General features: G+C 34.8%; 2 protein-coding genes across 2 annotated transcripts in view; one reads left to right on the top strand and one right to left on the bottom strand.

Moving 5' to 3' along the window:
* Window positions 1-1,026: 1,026 nt before the first annotated feature.
* On the top strand, window positions 1,027-4,068 carry LOC107039433. The gene is made up of 3 exons (XM_015259034.1): window positions 1,027-1,096; window positions 3,726-3,864; window positions 3,927-4,068. Exons 1-3 carry the CDS (start codon window positions 1,033-1,035, stop codon window positions 4,066-4,068), a joined length of 345 nt encoding a protein of 114 aa, XP_015114520.1. The 5' UTR covers window positions 1,027-1,032.
* A 14,620-nt stretch (window positions 4,069-18,688) lies between these two features.
* LOC107039510 (40S ribosomal protein S12, mitochondrial) overlaps window positions 18,689-23,006 on the bottom strand; it is a 15,762-nt gene continuing 11,444 nt past the window's right edge. Inside the window, exons 3-4 of the mRNA XM_015259154.2 lie at window positions 18,996-19,220; window positions 18,689-18,911 (exon numbers count right to left, since the gene is read on the bottom strand). Of these exons, the coding sequence (XP_015114640.1) occupies window positions 18,778-18,911; window positions 18,996-19,220 (359 nt within the window). The 3' untranslated portion in view covers window positions 18,689-18,777. The remainder of the gene's footprint in view (window positions 18,912-18,995; window positions 19,221-23,006) is intronic.

Raw genomic sequence — 23,006 nt, 5'->3', positions numbered from 1 at the left:
GGATTTTGAAGAGGATTTTGGCAGTCCATGGCCACCTTTCATGGCCAACTTCCACGGCTACCTTCCGTGGCCTCGTTCCTGGGCCAACATTTATTGAGGGGGGTGATCGCAAGGGTCAAACGGGAGAGACAAACATAGTTATCGCAAGGGTCTAGTGGGAGCGATGAATCAAGTAATCGCAAGGGTCAAACGGGAGAGATGAACGTAGTTATCGCAAGGGTCTTATGGGAGGGACGAATAGAGTAATCGCAAGGGTCAAACGGGAGAGACGAACAAAGTTATTACAAGGGTCCAATGCACGGAGAGAAATATTCAATAAAAATTACCAGAAAAAAGACGTAAAAATTACGTTTCGAAACGTAATCTGGGAGCGAAGTAAGATTCAATAAAAAGTGTCAATCGTCACGTAAATTCTACGATCTGTTCCGTAAAAATTACTCATCCGTCCGACGCCTCACGGCTAGCCATGAGTCACCGTGAGGGGAAGATTTTAACAACACGTTCCGTAATTTTTCCGGAACTTTTCGTAAAAATTCTTAAACATCCAAAAATTTTCATGTTCTGAGGCATAATAAGTCTTGAAGTTTCTGTTAGATTTTACAACTTCCAGAAAAATTACGTGACTTTTTCGTATTTTTTCGGTGACAGATCCGAAAATTTACTGAACGTTTCAGATTTATTCTCTTATATTCCTATAGAAATTCACTGAAAACGATTCTCGCTTGCGGATTACGTGAAATGTTCCGTAATTTTTCTTGAATATTTCTCTCCGTGTAGGAGTAATGAATCGAGAATTCGCAGGGGTCGAGTAATCCCATGTCCGTGGACATCAGTATCTATGGTCTTCAATGCTTCGCACTTTTGATGACGACACACGCTATCGAGTATAAAAGCTTTCAATAAATCAACTGATAAAGGTAATAGTTTTGTAATTGCGTACATTACTCCGGTTTATCATTCCAAACAGCTGCGGAAGACCTATATAACGGTTCTCACTTTATAGAGAAGTCACACGCGAAAATCTGAAGCAACATGGAGCTGCCGAAATTCATCGTTCTCCTGTTGATCGCATTCTGTACCGCCAACTTGAGCCGAGGTAAAAATTGAAATTCACAATTTCATGAACTAATTTTAACTTTATAATTGAGTATAGCCCTTCGATATACACCTGGCTTTTAAACAAGTTTTTCAATTGTGTTTTTCTCATAGAAAAGAAATATTGTAAAGAGAAAATACAATGGAATTGGATTTTTGAAGATTTGGAGAATAATCATCGTTTTTATCTATGCTGAAGTGCTAAAAAAAATATTCAGATACCGTCTGGGGTGCAGAGAACACCCCCATAATTTTTCGGTTGAAGGGGAGACTACTATGAGTTTTAAAAGTCGTGGGTTATCGGAGTGAGACTTTTCATACGTTGAAAATCGATTATATAGATCTGAAAACGAATAAGTAGTACAAAAAATTTTTTTTTTATTCGGTTGCCCGATAACACTTAAAATGCCGAAAACAGTCCAGGGCCTCCAATTTTTGAGCTACGAAGGATTTTTTTTTTCAAAATTTTCGGAAAACTATGTGAAATATAATTACGAGCTATTTTTTAAAAATTCGCCTTCTGCATGGCTAAATTTGCTTTTTTTGTATTTTTTACCCAAATAGTGAATTTGTTTATATGAAAAAACCGAAATTAGCTGTGTAGGAGTCGAATTCTAAAAAACTGGCTCATAATTGTTGTTCCACACATTTTTCCGAAAATTTTGAAAAAAAAATTTTTTTTTGTAGCTCAAAAATTGGAGGCCCTGGACTGTTTTTAGCATTTTAAGCGTTTTCGGACAAACGAGCAATGAAAAAAATTTTTTTTGCACTAATTATTCGTTTTCAGATCCATATAATCGATCTTCAACGTATGAAAAGTCTCACTCCAATAACCCATGACTTTTAAAAGTCACAGTAGTCTCCCCTTAATAAAAAAAAAGTCAACTTTACTTCGAAATTGATGAGTTTCTGCATATTTGAGGGGAAGAAAAATCGACGAACGACGTTGTCGCCAGAGGTGGTGATACGTGTGAGCATAATGTACTGTTAAATTTCCTTTCTTGAAAATTCCGGTGCAATTTGATCAAGAAAATCAATGGGAACTCTCAATTTTAGTTCAATTATTCCTTGAAATTTAATAGAAATCAGAGAAATTCTGGTTAATATGTTTGTGAATTGTCAATTGATTGAAAGTTCAGCGGATCCGGTCCTAAATATTCACGATTTGATTCAACATCCAATAAGTTGGAAAATCCTCGTCTTCCTGTTATTAAAAGATATGGAACTTGATTGAATTTCAGCACAATTTGAATATTCATAAATAGTCAACTAGGGATTTTCGTCAATTCCATATTTTGTCAACAGTGAAATTTTCCTCAAATTCTCTTGTGTGTGGGATGAAAGTAGCTTAACATATATCCTTAATCCAGAGAATATCAATGACTTATCGAAGTTTATCTTCAGTGAATAATATCGTGTGTTATATGGAAAAAGGTCGTATTAACTGTTTTGCAATTTTGAGATCAACAAAGTGGGAAAAGGTCAAAACATGAAATCCGGACGATCCGGGCTCTCCATAATCATTTTGACTCAATAGTGGAGGGGGTACTTAATGGACAGATACCCGGCAGCGTTCGGCCTGACGTGTTGGACAGTTGGAGTCAAAAATTTTCCTTGGCCGATACGCTACCGCGTATTTCGAGAATTTCCTAGCGGAAAACAAATGTCCGAGTGCCGTCGCCCGGACTTTCCAGGGGCGACTCTCGTATAGCATACGTGTGGCTAATGGCGGAACGTCGCCTCTAGCGCGCCCAATATACGAGACCAAATATCCGGGCGCGCGCGTCCACCGAATATCGCTCTGCCGGTTAAAATTTCTACCAGGATTTAAACTCCTAGGATATAATTGACCCCGAGGATAAATTTTACTATAGGGCTTATTTGCTTAACAGTAGTTAGTGCAAGCGGGCCCTAGATAATTAAAAGAGAAATGTACAATAAGTAATATATGCATCGATATAAAAAAAATGACAAACTGAAAAATTGAAAACTGAAAACTCCCGGTGAAAAAGCTCCAAACAACAGTGTGCACTCGATATGTGGCCGAAATGCGATCCTTGCTTTACAAGTTACTTTTTTTCTTTGCTTTTAATTTCCAATATTTTCATTGGCAGTAGTTGGTTGATAGTAAATAATTGACCCAGTTGAATTTTCTAGAAGTCAATTCTGGAATGATGTTCATTTCTTTAAAAGTACGACTTTAATGAATATTAAAAGAATGAGAGAGAAACAGCAAAAAGAGTTTTTTTTATTTTTCTACTATTGCCCAAAAATTTGTGAAAAAAGGTGGTACGCGCCAATAAAATGTGTCCTCAAAAGTTGGATTAAAATGGTTCTAGAGAGCCAGATTGCCAGAGCCAAATCGTCCAGATTGCATATTTTTTGAATCCCGGAAAAAATACACCAAGGCAAATATCTTAATTGGCTGGATTTTAGCACGTTTTAGTCGTAAGGGATATTTTTTCCTGGTTTATTTTTTTCGCCTACCCTTTTTTTCATACAGCACGCGATATGTTGGATTTCATCGAAAGCATTTGACGATATTTCCAATGATTTAAATGGCATTCATCACAAAGTTCATTGTCTCCCCGCGGCATATTTTTCCATTTATCATCAATGTTATTTTGAAGGTCTGCCCTATGTAAGGCAAGGCGCCATCAGCTGGCGAGAGAATATGGAGAGGAGCCGTTGCGTCAAGGCATGTTCCCAATATTCAGAGAAGAAAATGACTGGGTCCTGGGACACGGAGACAATGCTGTGTTCCTGCATGTAAGTTTGTGCGTCTCCAGCTACGAAATTTGATAAATAATAGAAAATATATTCCTCTTCAGGGATGCGTCTGGTGCTATCGCCATATCGGCACCAACATTAACGATTGAAAACGTTAATCGCAACCGACTTGGTATTACGCCAAACCGTCTTCCTTGCACAGAGTATCATATTCGAGAGAATCTACCTTGCACCGTCGATTAATCGAGAGGGGAAAGAAACAGTGAGATTATACCAGGTTGACTCCGCAAATTTTTAAATAAAAGATTGTTCAGTTACGACACAAGAAAAAATTTCATTCACCAAAACAAAATTTATGGAACGATTCCTATTGAAACACTGTGATAATTATTGGATATACTATTGAGTATTTTAGACGGTTATTTCTGGTACACTTATTGGAGATTTTTATAGAGTAACAGTGCAAAGTCAATGGAAACTCTTAATATCAGTTTAATTATTCCAAGAAGACGAAGTTGGAAAATTTCCGTCTACTTGCTTCTCAAAAATTTATAATTCTTTTGAACTTTCAGTGAAGTCTGCAATTCCATTTTTCTTCGCTAAGTTGAATGCAATTTCGCTTTTTAGAAATTACCACTGAACTGTCCGTGAAATTTTTTGCTGCGAATGGAAGCATTCCAGTTGTTCAAAATTAAGTTTCGGATTTTTTATGTTTTATCAACTTACTAGGGGGCTGCGCCCCCTGCTCGCTCCGTTCGTCAACCCCCGTATGACCCATACATGACCCCCATCATCCTTAATCTGATCCTCGGGACCCTTAATCTGACCCTTATACTAACGCATGTGGCCCTTGATCTGACCGTCGTGACCCTTATTCTGACCCTCATGACTCTTAAGCTGACCCCTGTGCCCTTTAATTTGACCCTCGTGATCCTTATAGTGACCCTTTCTTTGACGCTCACGGCCCTTATTTTGAACTTCGTGACCCTTATTCTGACCCTCATGACTGCTATTCTGACACGTGTGACCCTTACTCTGACCCTTGTGACACTTTCTGTAGCCCTTATGACCCTCATTTTGACCCTCGTGAATCTTATTCGGACCTCCATGACCCTGATTCTAAACCTCGTGGCCCTTATTCTGACCATCATAACCATTATTTTGAGCCTTGTGACCCGTAATTGTGGAGTCGTAATTTCGAGTACCACATTTTTATTACCAGGATGTCGATTTCGATTTTCATAAATATAATGTAGAGAAATGATAGTCCAACAATTACGTGTAGGGCATTTTTAGAATATGCCATGTATGTGACAAACTTTTTCTTTAATTGTTTGCTAATAAATCGATGGAATTGATTTTTTTTCAAATGTAGGTATTGTCAAGTCCTATCTATTGGCATTAATTGAAATTTAATCCATATATTATATTTTTGAATTTTTGAATTTGTTTTAAAATCAGTGGTCCCACCACAACTCGAAAGTAAATGTTCTGAATTCATTGAATGATGGCTTGAAAAAATTCATTGGATGTCTCCTTGACAAAAATTTTGTACTTTATAAAAATTACAATTCCGAGGATATCTTTGGATATATTTGATACATTTGTTGATCTATATTTGTTGATTTCATTTATCTGATGATTTATGTAAATTTAGAAATTAGCATAAATTGTTCTGAAAGTAAACTTTCTGACTATTTTTCCAAATATGATGTTTCAAATTCATTCATATTATTTCATATTTGAAATTTCATCAAATATTAAACTAAATTAAAAATATAACACAATTGATTAAAGACAAAATTTCATGGAATTTAATAAAACTACATGAAACGATGAATTGTATACCGTAGACGCAGATGATGTGCAAAATGATCATTCACAAGCATATTACTAATTTATTAGGAAAATTATTAATATAGAGGCAATTTCCTACTGAAAATTTATTCAAATAATGAAGGTTGGACTTGTTGCATGAAATTAAAATTTAATCCACGATTTCCGAAAGCACTTTTTACTGAAAAATCTATGAATATACTGAGAAAAAAAATTATTTTTTCCGAACATCTATTTACTTGAGAGCAGTATTTATTTTTTCAATACCGTATTTCTCCAGTTGAGTTATTCCCGGGTAATTCTCATTAGTTTTCAATTATGTCAATTATATTGCTCTAGAAGATGATCATGTCAGTTATGACCTTGAGTGAACTCCTTCAATAACGATCGACATTAAAAAATTAATCAATATTCTTCGCTCTAGAAAATAAGAAATTTATGAAAAATGAATGATCATGAGAGGAGTTCATCAAAGGATATGTGCAGCATAGTCATCCTCTACAGCGATATGATTGTTATAATTGAAACGTAATCAGGCTCGCCTGAGCATGACTCGATTGGAGAAATACGATTTTGAGAAAATAAATGCTTCTCTCAAGTAAATGAATATTTGGCAAAAATAATTCAGTAGCGAAGTGGTAAGACGGTTTTAAGTCGACTTACCCCCCAGTAGAGTTTTTGCGGAATATTTCCGAATCTAAGGGAGATAGCGAAATTTTCGTAATTGCCTTTATTGTAGCACTCAATCAGCTCTACAAAAAAGGTCATAACAACAATTTCGCTATCTCCCTTAGATTCCGAGATATTCATTGAAAACTGGTCGATGGTCAAAATTGACTTGTACCGTTTTACCACTTCGCTACTGAATTGTTTTTCCCCGTGTAGTTTTCAACGTAGTTCAATATTTTCATCCAACTATTCCATTCCCAATGTTTACTCAATCTTTAGAATAAAAGACTTCCTCAAAATTTTTTACCTCTAATTACTGAATATCAAGGGAATTAGGTAACAAATCAACTAAATGACCATTACGTAAAGTTATCAATGACAATGTTGGCTTAGGCGATTACACTAATGTCATCCAATAATTACGGCACATTCAAACGCAATAACCAAGTGTTATGACCTTCCTAACGATCGAGTCATTCAATAGTCAACATCATTTATCGCGTCAAAATACTTTGATCACCTCACAAATTCCTTTGTTTACCAATACTTTCTCCTCTCATACTACATATCACAGAGAACAAAATCATTTTGACCGCTCAGTAACAGAAAGGCGCAGCAAGGTAGAAAATTCATCGCTCTAATACACTTCCGAATTAAGGATGTACTACACCCTTTCGGTCAAAATTCACGTATTTTTTCATTTTTCTGGTAAATTATTGATCGGATTGACGCGAAATAATATACCGTTTTTGCGATTTATCATTATTGACTGATTCACAACGTTTCATGGTAGTGTAATCATTTTCCTGCATTTTTTCTAAAGTTTTGTGAATTTCAGAAAAGTTTTATAAAAAACGCAGGGAAATGATTGCACGATCATGAAATTTCGTGAGTCATTAAAGGGAGACTATTATGAGTTTTAAAAGTCGTGGGTTATTGGAGTGAGACTTTTCATAGGTTGAAGATCGATTATATAGATCTGAAAACGAATAATTAGTGGAAAAAATTTTTTTTGTATTGTTCGTTTGCCTGAAAACGGTTAAAATGCCAAAAACAGTCCAAGGCCTCCAATTTTCGGGCTACAAAAGATTTTTTTTTCAAAATTTTTGGAAAAATATGTGGAACAACAATTACGAGCTAGTTTTTTCAAATTCGCCTCTTACATGGCTAAATTTCCTTTTTTTGTATTTTTTTACACAAATAGTGAATTTTTTTATATGAAAAAAACCTAAATCAGCTGTGTAGGAGGCGAATTCCAAAAAACTGGCTCATAAATGTTGTTCCACATATTTTTCCGAAAATTTTGAAAAACAAATCTTTTGTAGCCCGAAAATTGGAGGCCTTGGACTGTTTTTAGCATTTTAAGCGTTTTCGGAAAAACAAACAATAAAAAAAATTTTTTTTTTGCACTAATTATTCGTTTTCAGATCTATATAATCGGTCTTCAACGTATGAAAAGTCTCACTTCAATAACCCACGACTTGTAAAACTCATAGTGGCCCCTTTAGTAATGATAAAATGCAAAAACGGTATATTTTTTCACGTCAATCGGATCAACAATTTACTAGAAAAAATAAAAAAAACCTGAATTTTGTCGAAAAGAGTAATACATCCTTAATGGGTTCTCGTTTTTCATTCACGTAAATGAATTCTTCTAATTCTGGACGATTAGATCAAGTAATTTCGAATTACATTGAACTCAAAATAAATGCATTCATGCAATCATCGAGGATAAATATAAATACTTTCGAGAATGAACATGCCCCGAATGGTCTGACGTAAATGCCGACAATAAACCATTTGGTGCGAGAAATGAAAATAAATAAGTTTGTTCGAGCTAAATAAAACATTAATCTGGGTCTCTACCTCTCCTTTTTCCTTCCCTCGAAAAATTGGAAGAAAAGAAAGGAGAGGTGCAATGTTATAGTTCAGGGGGCCTGCCCCACTTGAAGCCAGGATAATTATCGATTATGACACTTCCTCCCGCCATCACCCCTCTGTGGGACTCACAAAGACCCTCTCGTCCTTTTTATTGCACCATTTTACGATCGGGGACTGAGAGTTGCCAGCGAAAATGCAAAAATTTTCTCGCCAGACGGAGTAAAATCTTAAAGGAGAGAGAAAAGGGTGACTTGAGGCCCGGCCTGAGCCCAACTACGGAAATTTTCGTGGATGGAGAAACTATGCAATAGAATTTCGGGGAATTTTTCCTACTCGGCAATTAAATAGCCGAAGAAATGGGATGAGTGAGTCAGGCCGATGGTGAAATGGTCGCAGTCTATTGTGCTCGGGTTTTTCATTCATGGGAACGCACTTGGAATTAAATGCGAAATGTTTTCGGAAGAGTGGACAGCAGGTAGCGGACAAGTGACCGTCATAAACGACCTTTGGCGTGTCTGCGTCCTGAGGATTTCAAGTTTAGTATTTTTGGAATAATATTTTAGTGAAAAAAAATTTAGGCTGTGCAAAATTTTCTGGATATTTTTGAGTAGAATTTTTACGACTCATGATTATAAACAATTAATTTGGAGGTGAGAAATATGCAGGATATTCATCCAAACGTGCAAAAGCTTTTTGTTTTTTTTTTCAGCTGACAGATGTAGTTGTCCTCATGTTAATCAAAATTTCAATCTACGAACGTAATTAATCATTCGGTAATCACATAGAAAATATACATTGAATTTAGATACTAGCATAGGATAGGAAGTTCAATTTTTTGCATATCCCCATTCTTTGCCTGGCTTGATACCAGGTTTTTCCTCGGTAATTGGATTCAGTATGTTTTCTCATTACTCTCTATTGTCATTTCCATTTTTGGACTCCTCTTAAGTACGTGAATTGTCTATTTCATAATAAATCCCATAAAAGCATATCTATAAGGAAAAATGCATTCATTTTATTTTGCCAAATCGATTATAATGATTTGTGAACCGCAAACATTCTGAGCTTTAAACCGTTGAAAATAATTTACTTCTCTCAAGAAAATATGGTCTACATATTAGGAAATTTTTCGCTCAGTGTAGACTCAAACAATTACAGAATTTTTATTCAACATGAAAGAATTTAAAAAATAAATAAAGACATTTGAAGTTCAGAAAACTGATCTCTTGAAGATTTTTGACTAAAAACTGTCAATAATTCTATACAAAAAAAAACAACAAAAAAACGATTTTTGCATTTTTTCCCAATTGAAAATAGAAAGTGGTCAATTGTGTCTGAAAAAAATATTTTAGGGAATTTCATTCCAGTTGAAATCTCCAAAATTTTGTACTGAAAGTTTTCACAGCAAAGCTCCAAATTTCCTTTTTTGTATTAGAAAAAAACGTTATTTATTGCATTTTTTGACGTTTCCAAAAAAATATTGAACAAAAATGTAAATAAAAAATGTTGGATGATGTCTTCAACTTCCGGGCCAGGGGACAAAAAAAAAGAAGAGGAAGTTATCCAAGGGAGGTCCAACCATTAGCCATCCTCATATCGTTGAAAGGCTGGAAACAAGTTATGAAGAAAAAAATGGGTAGAATGTGATCTGGGAATGGTCAACAAAAGCTGTGGGACATTAAGACGTTTAAAGAAGAAAATACGAATCCACGCGGGAGTTTCTCACTGGGGTACACAGGACCAGCGTGCACGTTGGTCAATCCAGCAGGGTAATTAATTCTCGATTCATCACGACTACGCCTGGAGGACCACCGACCAAGTTTTGCCAACAGACGAGGAATTTTGCACACTTCCGGCCCCTCACGCCCATGTGCTCTCGCGGGAAATGTCACTTTCTTTCTGGCTTTCCCCTCTTTTTTTGTGTCTTCTTTGGTGTCCATGTGGTGGACACGCCTTTTCTGTTTGGGGTTTTCGAATTGTTGAAGTCTCCATTCTCAATTGTTACCAAAGATCAATGAATATTCATTTTTCATAATTCGTAATTCGCTTTGGAAGCATCAAAAATCAATTCATTTTGGTTTTTGACGAAATGAGAAATTTTTCAGTCTTTCGCCATTTTTGCATTACAATATTCTTTGTAAATTATAATAAATTTTAAGATAATATTCGGAATAATTTTCAAAACCTAATTTTTCCCACATTTTTTTTATCGTCCCTTTTTTGTTATTTTGTACTTCAGCAGATAGAAGTAGCTGTTACTGTTTCGTACGAAGCAATTTATAAATTTGAAATTTTTAAATCATCACATTTGTTAATGAAATTGGTTGAGGGAAATTGAAAAAAAATCACGAATAAACAACGTCCTTCGAATTATATTTTACCATGAAAAATTTTCTTTAACATTCCCTACTGATAAATAAATCGTAGAAATTATTGAAACTTTCAGAATCCTTCCTTGAATTTCGAAAAGATCGTTTCTGGGTGGAAAACTACTTTTTCATAAAAAAGTTTTTAAATTGTTTTAGGACTAAAACGATGAAATTTCTGATTTCCTTTCAGATTGTTAAAATGTTTCGCAACGGTTAAAAGGATAAATTAATGCAAAATTTTCAGTGACCGATAAATTTGACATAGAACCGTCTAATTGAACATGAATGAAAGCCCCGATGTTAAACTACAGATTTTGGAAAGGATTTCAAGAAGTGGGAAATGGCTCTTGTATTGCATATAGTACAATTATTTTTGCTAACAAATGAGCAAAATAGGCTTCCGAATGATTATTTTCCACATCATTTCTTCCTATCATACATAATTCATTGTTTCTTTCATTTTATTAAATTGAATAAGATTTCCTTTTACCTCATTTCGTCAGATTTTCAACTTAGTTAATGTTATCAGCATCATTATTCATGTTATCCCATTCTTCTATACAGCCGATTGTCTTCTTTACGGTTCTATCTCTCCACTCAGCTCTTCGATAAAATGTTAATAGAAAAATGTAATTTACACATACTTGAATGAATTTGAAACATCACATTTAAAGAAACCATCAGCAAGCTCAGTTTCAGGGAATTTCATGAAAAATTCAAAATTTTCAACAATCATAATAAAAATGAAATCAACCAATATAGCTATCGTAATCATTTTTTTATTTAAACATCCAAACCATGTAGTTTATTCTGCTATAAAAAATTACAAAAATACAAATGTGTTTACAAAATAGCTATCGTAATCATCTTTCAACTTCGACTTAATGGCATTAAAACAAACGTTTTAAGCTATGATTGAATTAATTTAGAGCATGATATTTAAAGATATTCCCGGAATCCTGTTTTCCACAAAATATTGCTATCGCCTTCATCTTCGAACTCGGTCAAAGGGACATCCAAACAAATTTTTTTTAACCATCATTTAATCAATTCAGCACATTTTTTTAGTTATATTGGGACAACTGATTTTCGAAAAATTCAAAAATTAAAGAAATTAATCGATGAATTAAATTTTAACTAATGGCGATTGATAGGGCTCAATAATACCTACATTTGGAAAAAAAATTCAATTCCATCCTTTCATTAGCGAATAATTGAAGAAAAACTTTACCACACACATACAAACACTGCATTTTCGGACTTATTGGAGCATAATGGGTCGATACAACACAAAAAATTCAAAACTTGAATTTTAATGATTACAATGTTTTCATTCGGAAGCAATAAAGAGAATGGACTACGTGCATATCTTGAAAATGTTGTTTTTATTTATTAAAAAATATCCATTTTCTCTTTTAAAATATTGTCATGCAGCCCATTTTCCTGCTGTTATATCAACAAGGGAAAAAGTCCAAAACAAAGCCGTCCTCCAGACAACCGTTACTATTTTCCCACTCCGCAATTTTATTTGCGTCCCAAAAATTTTACTGTCCCCAAAACTCCCTCCGTCAATTTCCCAAACCTGGAAAAGGGTGAAGCCGCTATTCTCTCCCAAAAACTCTTTTAAACAAGAACGAAAAAAATGGGTATCCAGTTACTAATCTCCTGAGCAAAGAGTTGTACCCGTCCGAGTAGAAAAGAGGAGCACTTATTTGTTTGAGTTAAGCACACGCTCAGGTTTACCCGGCGCCCAACTGTCCCCTGTCATTACCCCCAACCCCCCAAAAAAGGAATCAACTGAAGATAAAGAATCGTTTCAACTCTGCCAAAAGTCTCTGAAGAAGCACGCGATTAGATATTAATACTTCTTCATTAATTTATGGATGGAGGGCTGAATCCGAATGATTCTCAATTTGCTCTTTTAGTTCCTATTGATACCGTCAATGTAGAAAATCTGAGTCACACTAGTGAACGACTAGAATTAATCTAGTGATTGAGATATTCACAAAAAACGATTCACAAAAATTGGCAAAAAATGGCGATATCCGAAAAACTTTATATCGCCGGCTATTGACATTTTCACTGATTGATATAGAAGACCTTTGGACGAATATTCTGGAAAAAAAATTAAATCACACGAGTAGTTTATGAGATATTGGATAAAATAGATTGTAGTAAAATGCATAAAATAGTTTTAAAAAGGTGAATGTGACGATGTAGCCATATTCAAAACAAACTGTTGCAACACTGAGAGAAAAATATAATTCTTCTGACTATATTCCATCCCCATCGAATTATAGTCAAAAAGTCCTCAACAATTTTTCATGGGTTACGGTAACTATGGCCGGAGAAGTAATTACTACAATGGAATGTAGTCATTGCAACTATTTTATAGTTCTCCTCACGATAGATTTGTCGTGGTTACTTTTGAACTTTGGTTAGTTTAACTGCATTTTGATTTGCAAAAATTACGCTTGTGAAGGTACTATAATGTTATGTGCCGCATGCAAAAAAAATCATATCGTTCACCAAAATGCCTCAACTATTTTCTTATTGTAAATCGAACTTCAGATTTTTCTCTCAGTGAATGCTGAAAGAAAGCTCCTTGTAGAATTTCAAGTTCAAGGTGTCCCAGCACTTTGGCTATTTTTTTCCAATGAAATGCTTTTCTACTTTAGTTGTCGAACACCAGAGCTTTCATTTGAACCCCATTTGACGCTAAGTTTCCGGACATTTTACAATGACTTTATTATTTAAACTTTGCAAGTCTGAATTTGAATCTTGATATTAAATCGTTAGAAAACATTTTAAAAATCTTAAAAAAATTAGAAAGTTCACTGTTGGAGGAAGATTGAGGAAATAGATGAAAAATTGCCATTTTTGACAATTAGGAGCATTTTCTATAAATAATTTATAAACAATCAATGTTCTACCAAAAAATCATTTGTTCGGAATCGTAATAAATTTATTCATATTTAGGATTTCACCAGAAATTGATTTTATACCTACAAAAATAAGGTTTCCCAAAGTTCAAACAAGTTCAATTATTTATTTATAAGCAACGAATTAAAAAAATAATCCTATGCAAAATGTAATTTGAATAACGCAGAATATTCATGATTTGTTTCAAATTTTTCTCATGCAATTTAATTGACAAATTTGATGATTGAAAAGACTTGAATTTGCAGTGTGATCTGTACCAAACTGTAAAAGATAATTGGATATCCTTAATATCAAATATCGAATATCTTGAAAACTTTGTATAAACGAAGATATATGCGTAAGAAAAAAATCATAAATATTCAGCGTCATTCAAATTACATTTCGCACAGAATCATTATTTTTGTTTAAACATTTGTTGTTGATAAATAAATAATTGAAATTGTTTCAACTTTCGAAACCCTTATTTTTTATTTAGTTACGAAATTGATTTCTGGTAAAATTCTGAATATGAATAAATTTGTTGCGATTCCGAACAAATGATTTTTATGGTGGAAAATTGATTGTTTGTAAATTATTTATACAAAATGCTCGTAATTTCCAAAAAATACAAATTTCAAATTATTTTATCAATCTTTCTCCAAAAATAAACTTCAAATTCAGACCTACCAAGTTTAAAATTTAAACTTTAAATAATAAAATCATTGTAAAATTTAGGGAAACTTACGTTCTACAAAACTAGAAAAACATTCCCCTGAAGAAAAAATAGCCAAAGTACTCGGCTATCCTTAAGCGGAAACGGAAAGCCTGTGGCTATATGAACTTTTAGAATTGGGTTTTCTCCTATAATTATTAATTTTTATCTATGAAACTACTTTTATTGACTCGATCATTGCATTGTTGAACCAATGAAGTAGATTCATAAATAAAAAGTAATAATTATAGAAGAAAACACAATTATAAAAGTTTATATAGGCACAGGGATTCCGTTTCCCTTTAAAGGATGCCGGTGGACACCCATACGGACAGACATTGTTTCAAGATTTTGTGTTCTTCATTTTAGACAATACTACGACATTCCAATCAGAATTAAAAACGCAAAAATCAAACGACTAAAATGCCTTCATTCGAAAGCAGAAACACCTCTTACCCAGTCAATTTACTTTTTGATATATGAAAAAACGACGTCAGTAGCTTGAGACTACAAAACAGCCATGATGGTTGTGGAAAACCCTCATAAAATAACTGGTCACCCCCTCCTTCCTGTCGACCTGTACAGCCCCTGCACTAAACAGTCCCCGGAACGACCCAACGATGAGAAAAGCGAAAAACTCAGAAGAAAGAGCAACCGTAATCGTCGAAAGGTCATAAAATTGCGGTACATCAGGTACCCAATATTTAACCAAAACTCGAAACCCCCTTCAGGTCCGAAAAATATTTTATTACGGCAAAAAGGTAAAACTGGACAACGTGAAAAATGGTTTAACGAGGGATTAACGAAAAACTCGATTATATTGCCACATCGGATTAACTTTCCCCTCTCCCCCTTTCTCTCACTCTGACGGCGAGAAATTTCTTCAAATGAGTTAACAACTGCAGTACCAAAATCTATGTTGAAAAACAAGGTACCGAATTATTATCCGGATTATGAAATTGCTCGTGAACCCGGGGCTTTTCCTACACCCACATTGACCTGAGAATTTTGGCAAAAAAATTTTAATGTTCTTGAGTGTTGTTAAATATTTGTAGAACTTTAACTCCTGAGTCAACGGAATTAGTTGGGACAGAGTGGGAGAATGGAGCAGAAATAAATGAAGCGACGTTAATTATCGAGAAACCGAGTTATTCGGAAAGTTTTCTGGAAGTGGTGGGGCATGATTCAACATTGACTACCCTTTTACGAAATGCGGTATAATCCTCCCTGAATTGCATTCTGCGAGAGCGTGAGCACAAAAATGAGGTCTGGCGTGTGCGTGGTCATTCGGCGAATAGTGTAGCGTCATTGCTTCGTGATGCCGAGGTTCTCAGCCTGTTGATATTATCCCTTTGTTGACTATAACAAATTTAATGTGCAGATTGAATTGCGAAGGTTAAAAAATTATTGCAATTTAAAATTTTCAATTTTAATATTAGAATGAAGTCAGAATGAAGACCAAAATCAATTCTTTATCTCAGGATTTTTAACACATCTTCTTCAATATTTTCAAATCCGGTGCATTAAACCATATGAAGGGATTCAGGTCTTATTTGAAGGTAAATTTGCAATTATCTTTATAATTCAGGGATTCATAGACTTCAAGAAATAGTATATTTCGTAACGAGTGCAAAAAACATTTTTTCACGAGTTACGAACAATATTTTTCGTCACAGCGTGATGAAAAGGCTTTTTTGAAACACGTGCTTGGAAAAGTCCCTTTTCGTTTACAGATTGTTGTGCATAAAGTGACACTTTTCATAACTTTCACGATAGTAAACGAAAAGTGAATCCCGTAAATGAAAGAAATAAATTGAGAAGAAACAATACTTCTTAATTTAAACTTCACAGAACATTTTGCTTTCTGCAATTTTATTATTCAAACTGAGGTTCTTAATTAGTTCCTTTATTTCGAAGCGTTAAGGACCATTTTGAAAATCTGGAAAAAAATGGAATGACTACTTTTTGGAGGCGATTGACGAAGTAATTGGAAAATTGAAAATAGACGAAATAGTATACTTCGATACGAGTGAGACGGAATTTTCAGGAATGTGAAGTTGCCAATCACACGATCTGAAAATTTCCGTCTCACATGTGTCGAACAATATTTTTTGACAACGATGTTACGTTCAGCGAGTGGCCGAGCTGTGCCTTTTTTGGTTACAAGTAAATGAAAAGTCTTTTTTTTTTTTTTTTTGTTTATTGAGTAAGCGGGCGAATCATAGTTCGCCCGGCGCGTAACTGGGAGACCCGGGTTCGAATCCCAGTTGGGCGGTGCGGGATTTTTCTCTCTCTAAATTCTAATTCTGTTTGAATTTTAAGGATGTACTACACCATTAAGTAATGATAAAACGCAAAAACGGTATATTTGTTTACGTAAATCCCATCAACAATTTACCAGAAAAATTCAAAAAACGTGAATTTTGGCGAAAAGAGTGTAATAGATCCTTAAAAGCCTTTTCGTTTACGAGTAAACGAAATAGTTATTTTCATCACAAGGTCCACAAAGTATTTTCTGACGAATGTGGCTTTGTATAATCACATTCGTCAGAAAATACTTTTGGACCGTGTGATGAATGCAATTTTTCGTCAGAAGGCCCGTAAACCGCGATCAAACCGAGCCAAGCGAGGTTAGAATCGCGGTTTACCGGGTCTTCTCACGAAAAGGCATTTTTCGGCACGAGGTGCACGTAGCATCAGTGTCAAAAATCACCTTTTCCATGAATAATTGATAAATTTTCACGCTAAAAATTACTTGGATATCGACGATGGACACTTTGAAATTTTCTGACATATTCACAGCTCAAAAACAAATACATCTATCATCTACATTAATTCTGCCTTCATTACAAAGCGGAAGGAGTGTTCTTACGCAAAAGCAAATGATGGAATTTCATCCACAAATCAATGGCTTCTCAAAATTTTTTTAATGAAAAATGCTCATTTCACGCCGTTGTCATCTAGTGAAAGAAGAAAAAAGAGAAAAAATGTTGTTTTCACATTTGAAAATTTTGGAAAAGGAACAAAATGGGTTGAGAACCCGAGTTTTTCCAAATACAAGGAATGTTGGTCAGCATGTCATATGGTCAATGCGTCGAGTGGTCGCGTGGGTGGATTTCTGCTGCAGATGCGAGAGTGGCTGAAGGTCCAATGGGACAACCCTTCCGTAATAACGCACAAACGAAGGGGCCACTGCGTCCACATTGCCCCTCTTTCTCCATCCATTGTTAGCCATTCTCAAAACCAAACGCCTCTCCGAAAAATGCATTATGCATCGTGACGCGTGGTCCGGCTAACGGTACAATATTCATACCCAACCCCTTTTTCATTTTTATTATACCTACCACCTACATGTGTAGGCGAAATGTGTGTCAAAGAGATTTGAATTCGAATTTTCACCGTCCGTGACCGCTCTACGAATTCATCATTGCACGCTGACATGTCAAATTATCGAGTATTCGGGGATAACGGTAACTGACGATCCGTCTTTATTCGAATTTATTTAGAAATAAATTGAGATTTTTCCTCTTCCAACTTGATGATTTTCCCATTGGGCTCATATTGAGTGACATTAAGGGCCATAAGGTCAGAATAAGGGTCCAAATAAGAGTCAATAACCAAGGGTCACTAGAGCCAAAATAAAGGTCACGAGGATTATAGTGAGGGTCAGATTATGGATCCAAGTGAGGGTCATAAGGGTCAGATTAAGGATTTCAAAGGTAAGATTAAGGGTCGAAATAAGGGTCATAGTGTTCAGAAACTAAGCGTCATAAGGGTTAAAATAAGTGTTTCAATATCTCTGTATATTGTAAAAATCCAAATTAACTTTTCATGATGAACACTTGGAACTCTAAATTAAGATTCCAAAATTAAGGGTCAAAATAAGGGTCACGAAGGGTATAATGAGAGTCAGATTAAGGGTTACAAGGGTCAGAATAAGGATCATGGGGGTCATAGAAGGGTTGGCGAGCGGAGAGAGCAGGGGGCGTAGCCCCCTGGTATATTGTACGAATAAGGACGAATAAAATTAAATTAATCTAATTGTGAAGACGCAAATGGAAACAAAATGAAATAAAATGAAATAGTATAAGTTAGCTAGTATGTAATAAAATAAGTAATAAATATTATTATATGTCGAATATCTCTGGAAAAAGGAGATACATCAAAATTTATGTAGGAAAACACATTTCGTGTGGAGAATCCGATGTACTCAAATCAAGGTTTTCCAACTTTCTTCTTTAATGAACTGACTAGTTCCATGGATAGTTGCGATGTACCTAATCTGCATAAAATTCCTAAAGTTGTCGATATTCAGCCATTTGTTATAGTTTCTTTTTCTGAAATTTCAGCATATTCGAAATTTTTTCTGCTTCAAACGATCAATTATTCGTCTAATAGAATTCTATAGAAGCACTGAGATTTCCCAGCTATGCGATAATGTCAGACGTAAAACCTGACATGAAAAACAACCAAATTCTTTCTGCCATTTACTTATATTTTCTTTATTGTAAATCGAAATCAATTAGATCGCTATTTAAATGTATTCAAACACACTTGAAGGTTTCAACGTTCTTTCTTGACCACATGAGGTAAATCGTACTTTCCTCTGACGCACTTGATTTTTATTCCAGGGCAATCCTTAACTCTTCCCACTCTGCAAAGGACAATATTGTGCTCCTGTAGATTATGCCCTTCCCCTGGAAGAAAAAACGCGCAGAAAAAATTAATTTTGGAAAATGAATTTTTCCCGGCATTTGAGTGATGCTGGTTGTTTTAGTTACCTGGCACATAAGCAATCTTCTCCTTGCCGAAAGACAGTCTAACAAGTACACACTTTCTGTTTGCTGAGTTCGGCTTCTTTGGTTTTCTAATTAGGGTCTTAATCACCACTCCCTTGGCAAAGGGCTGTCCGTTCAATATTTTTTTTGGGGGGCGGTTTTTAACGTGAGGCCCGTGTATATGCATACTCCAAAGACTGGCGCCGAACCTCTTTGCCTCAGTGAATCCTGAAAGGAAAACAAATAAATGCTTTTTCAATTTTTTTTAACAAAGTTCTCTCAACGTCTGTGCAACTCATTTTCTGAATTTTTAGTTTTGGGCGGACACATGTGATAAGAATCTTATCAGTCTTATCAGTAGAATTACAAAAACATTGTTCAATATTATGTATTAAATGATTACGTCCTTGAAGTATTTCGAAACATTTATTAGAAACCAATTTCAGGTGTGGATCATGAGATATTGGGTAATCGGTAAACCAATACTAAACTCAGTATGATATCGTGACATTGCGCTTGTCATTCAAGTTTCCTCAGGCTCTTGACAATTATAGTGTGTTGTCGCCGTAAAATAGTCACAAGATTTCTGATCGGTCCCCAGAACATAACAACACAATTAACTCATTGATAAAAACAGTAAATGGCGTCACAAACCAAATGCTATATTGCAAGTGTGGCTGAGCGCCGACTCTCACAAAAAATTTGATATTTTCCCGATGTCAAAAACCTGTAATGGATTGATATCGAAACGATATGACTAATACGATGGAATTGACTGTAAACAATATAATAATCTTACCAAGAACACTGGAATAAAAAATAAACTTTGCGATTCGACAATGAATTAGTATTGAATTTTCAATATACTACTGATTTTGTCAATATTCAGACCTACGAGCGATTGAATAGAATGAAATGAACAACAACATGGATACTCATTAAAAAGTTTTGCTTTAGCTATATGAATAATTGTCTCCGAGACATGTGGTGAACAATAACAAACGAATGGAGAATTTCATTCAGTAGCGAAGTGGTAAAACGATTTAAGTCGACTTGTCTCCCCGTTGAGTTTTTGAGGAATGTTTCCTATTCGAAAGGAGATAGCGAAATTTTTGTAATTACGTTTGTTGTCGCACTCAATCGGCTCTACAAAAAAGGTTCTAACGAACATTTTGCTATATCCCTTAGATTCCGAGGTATTCATTGAAAACTGATCAATAGTCAAAATTGACTTGTATACGGAGAGAAATATTCAATAAAAATTACGTATCTTTTCCGTAATTCCGGAGCGAAATATGGTTGTAGGAAATTTTACGGAACTGTCACGGAATTTTTTCAGAGCGTTCCATAATTTTTATCTGAATCGTCTATGAAAAATTACGATACCGTCACTTGAGTTTTCCCAATCGATTCCCAATCGATTCGGTGAGCGAACTGTGAGTTCCGTAACTTTTACTGAACATTTCTCTCCGTGTACCGTTTTACCACTTCACTACTGCATTCATGATACGAATTTATGACGTGAAATCTTCTATTTCGTTCTCTTTATGTAGTTTACATTCTTAATTCTTGAAAGAAGGAATTCATTGATTAATTATATTAGTTTAAATGAATTCATGAGAAGTAAATAGTTGGTGGCCGGAGTTATTTTCTCCATTGAGAAATTCCTGGAGATTTCTTTCCCGTTAATTTTTACTCGGCGAATTCATCCCTTTGAAATCAATTTTCCTTACTAATTTATTCCATGTGGGACTTTGCTTGGATTTTTTTTTTAGAAAATCCAAATTGGCTTTCTTTTTTTTCTTAGAAGGGAAAAAATTACAAAGTGAATGACAAAAATAGTTATTTTCATCACAAGGTCCACAAAGTATTTTCTGACGAATGTGGCTTTGTATAATCACATTCGTCAGAAAATACTTTTGGACCGTGTGATGAATGCAATTTTTCGTCAGAAGGCCCGTAAACCGCGATCAAACCGAGCGAAGCGAGGTTAGAATCGCGGTTTACCGGGTCTTCTCACGAAAATCGTCTTTTTTTAGTCGCGATTGTTTAATCAATTCGTTGTTTACCGACCAATGTTGATATGTAAATTTTAAATTCAATGCGACTTTATTCTTAATCAGATCAGTTGAATTGTGTGACATTCAATGAAGATGAACTGACGCTGTATTCAAGTATGTGTCCGATTTAATATTTCCCAGGGAATTTTTACATTGTGTTTTTTCTTGGGGACATGGGAAAAACTAATTTTTCCAACCGAAAAAGTTTCCAGGGGAAAAATTTTCCGGAGATTTCCTTCCGGGGTATTTTTTGCAGGGAAAAAATCCGGGAACCTAAATAGTTTCAGAGTCGACCATGAAATCTTACAAAATCATGGATTCACCTCGGTAACACCTCGACTTATTATAGTAGGATTCATCATTCCAATTAATAGCTGGACAATTAATCACATTTCAGTAGCGAAGTGGTAAAACGGTACAAGTTAATTTTGACTATTGGGCAGTTTTCAATGAATATCTCAGCATCTAAGGGAGGTCGCAAAATTTTTGTTATAAACTTTTTTGTAGAGCCGATTGAGAGCTACAACAAATTACAAAAATTTCGCTATCTCCATTAGATTCGGGAATATTCCTCGAAAACTCAACTGAAAAATAAGTCGATTTCAACCGTTTTAACACTTCGCTACTGATTTCATTTCATCATGAAGAGAATTTTACGTATTTGACGCATCGAATCAAATAATACTCCTTGTTTAAATACTTCGTCCAATTTCAGATGGAAGTTGATGAACGCATAAATTGTTGATGGTGAGAAAAAATTTTAATGCTGTGAAATAAATAATTCATTTATTCCAAATTAATCCACTATTACAATATAATAAACGTCTCATATGATTCAAACGACGGATTATTACGTGACCATAACTTCATTCTCAACGATGATTTAATTTATCACTGATGAAGTCTTTATTACTGCCAAAGAATCATGTTTGTATATTTAAAAAATGATTTATTTGAGGTGAATATTACGAAAACAAAAATAACATTCACATTAGAATAAACGCTTCATTACGAGCTATTTGAATGAGCCCATTCATTTCACCAAAATAAATTTCATAATTCAAATAAACCGCTCGTCACGACTATAATTTCATGACTCAAATATCAAATCTCGACTCATGAATATCGCATTAACCGTTTCCCTATTGCACCCAATGAAAACATCTTCAAAAATAAACTCAAAATATTGATTATTGCTCATTCCAAGTGTTATTCATATTGCATATGATAATTCAAGAAGAAGGATTCCCAAATTTGTGAGATCTGTGAGAAAAAAAAAAGATCTAGGAAAAGAATAGAGACCAATAGTGATCAACCTGGACGGATAACCTACTCTGAGAGAAAACAAATACGTTCTCAAAGACGTCTTGTTTGGGCCAACAAAATCGCTAGTTGAAAATTGCCAAAAAAGAATTAGTTTGGGTCGAATTCGAAAGTCTCAAATATGAATAATTGTTCTGCTTTCGACAGCAACGAAATATTTGGCTAAAGAGGCGAATAATTCACACCAGACGCGACCTTTTCAGAATGAAAATTACTCATATAGAGGAAAATTTATCAACAAATATTTTATTCCTAAGTTACAAGNCTTGTTTGAGAACTTTATCGTTTTTCTCTCAGTGTAGTGTAAGAAGCAACTTTACACATTTTTCTCTAACTAAAACTTATCATTTTTCTCCTGTTCGGAGGCACTTGTGAATCGTAAAATGAACCACGGAGGGGACGACGATCACTGATTGGGTAAATTTCAATTCCCGCCATTTTAGTCTCATTCATATAATCGTCACTAGAGATGTAAATGTGTCCCATGATCCGTCATATGACGGTTATGCGACAATTATTGACATAACACATAACCATCATTTTTGAGACCGCGTCATACGACCAAAAAATGACGGTAATTTTGCATCTTTAATCATCACCCTCCCCCCCCCCCCCCCGCGAGTCATGTTAT

This window comes from Diachasma alloeum, unplaced genomic scaffold (genome assembly GCF_001412515.2).
Source record: "Diachasma alloeum isolate Michigan unplaced genomic scaffold, Dall2.0 Dall_scaffold_00300, whole genome shotgun sequence".
NCBI lineage: Eukaryota > Metazoa > Arthropoda > Insecta > Hymenoptera > Braconidae > Diachasma > Diachasma alloeum.
Note: the sequence above shows the minus strand (reverse complement) of the source record. Positions and strands in the feature narration are given on the sequence as shown.

Bases quoted from the DNA above. Each gene is read 5' to 3' on its own strand.
- LOC107039433 (XM_015259034.1), top strand. From the start codon at position 1,033: ATGGAGCTGCCGAAATTCATCGTTCTCCTGTTGATCGCATTCTGTACC. The intron at 1,097-3,725 runs GTAAAAATTGAA...GTTATTTTGAAG, and splicing joins TACCGCCAACTTGAGCCGAG to GTCTGCCCTATGTAAGGCAA. The intron at 3,865-3,926 runs GTAAGTTTGTGC...ATTCCTCTTCAG, and splicing joins ACAATGCTGTGTTCCTGCAT to GGATGCGTCTGGTGCTATCG.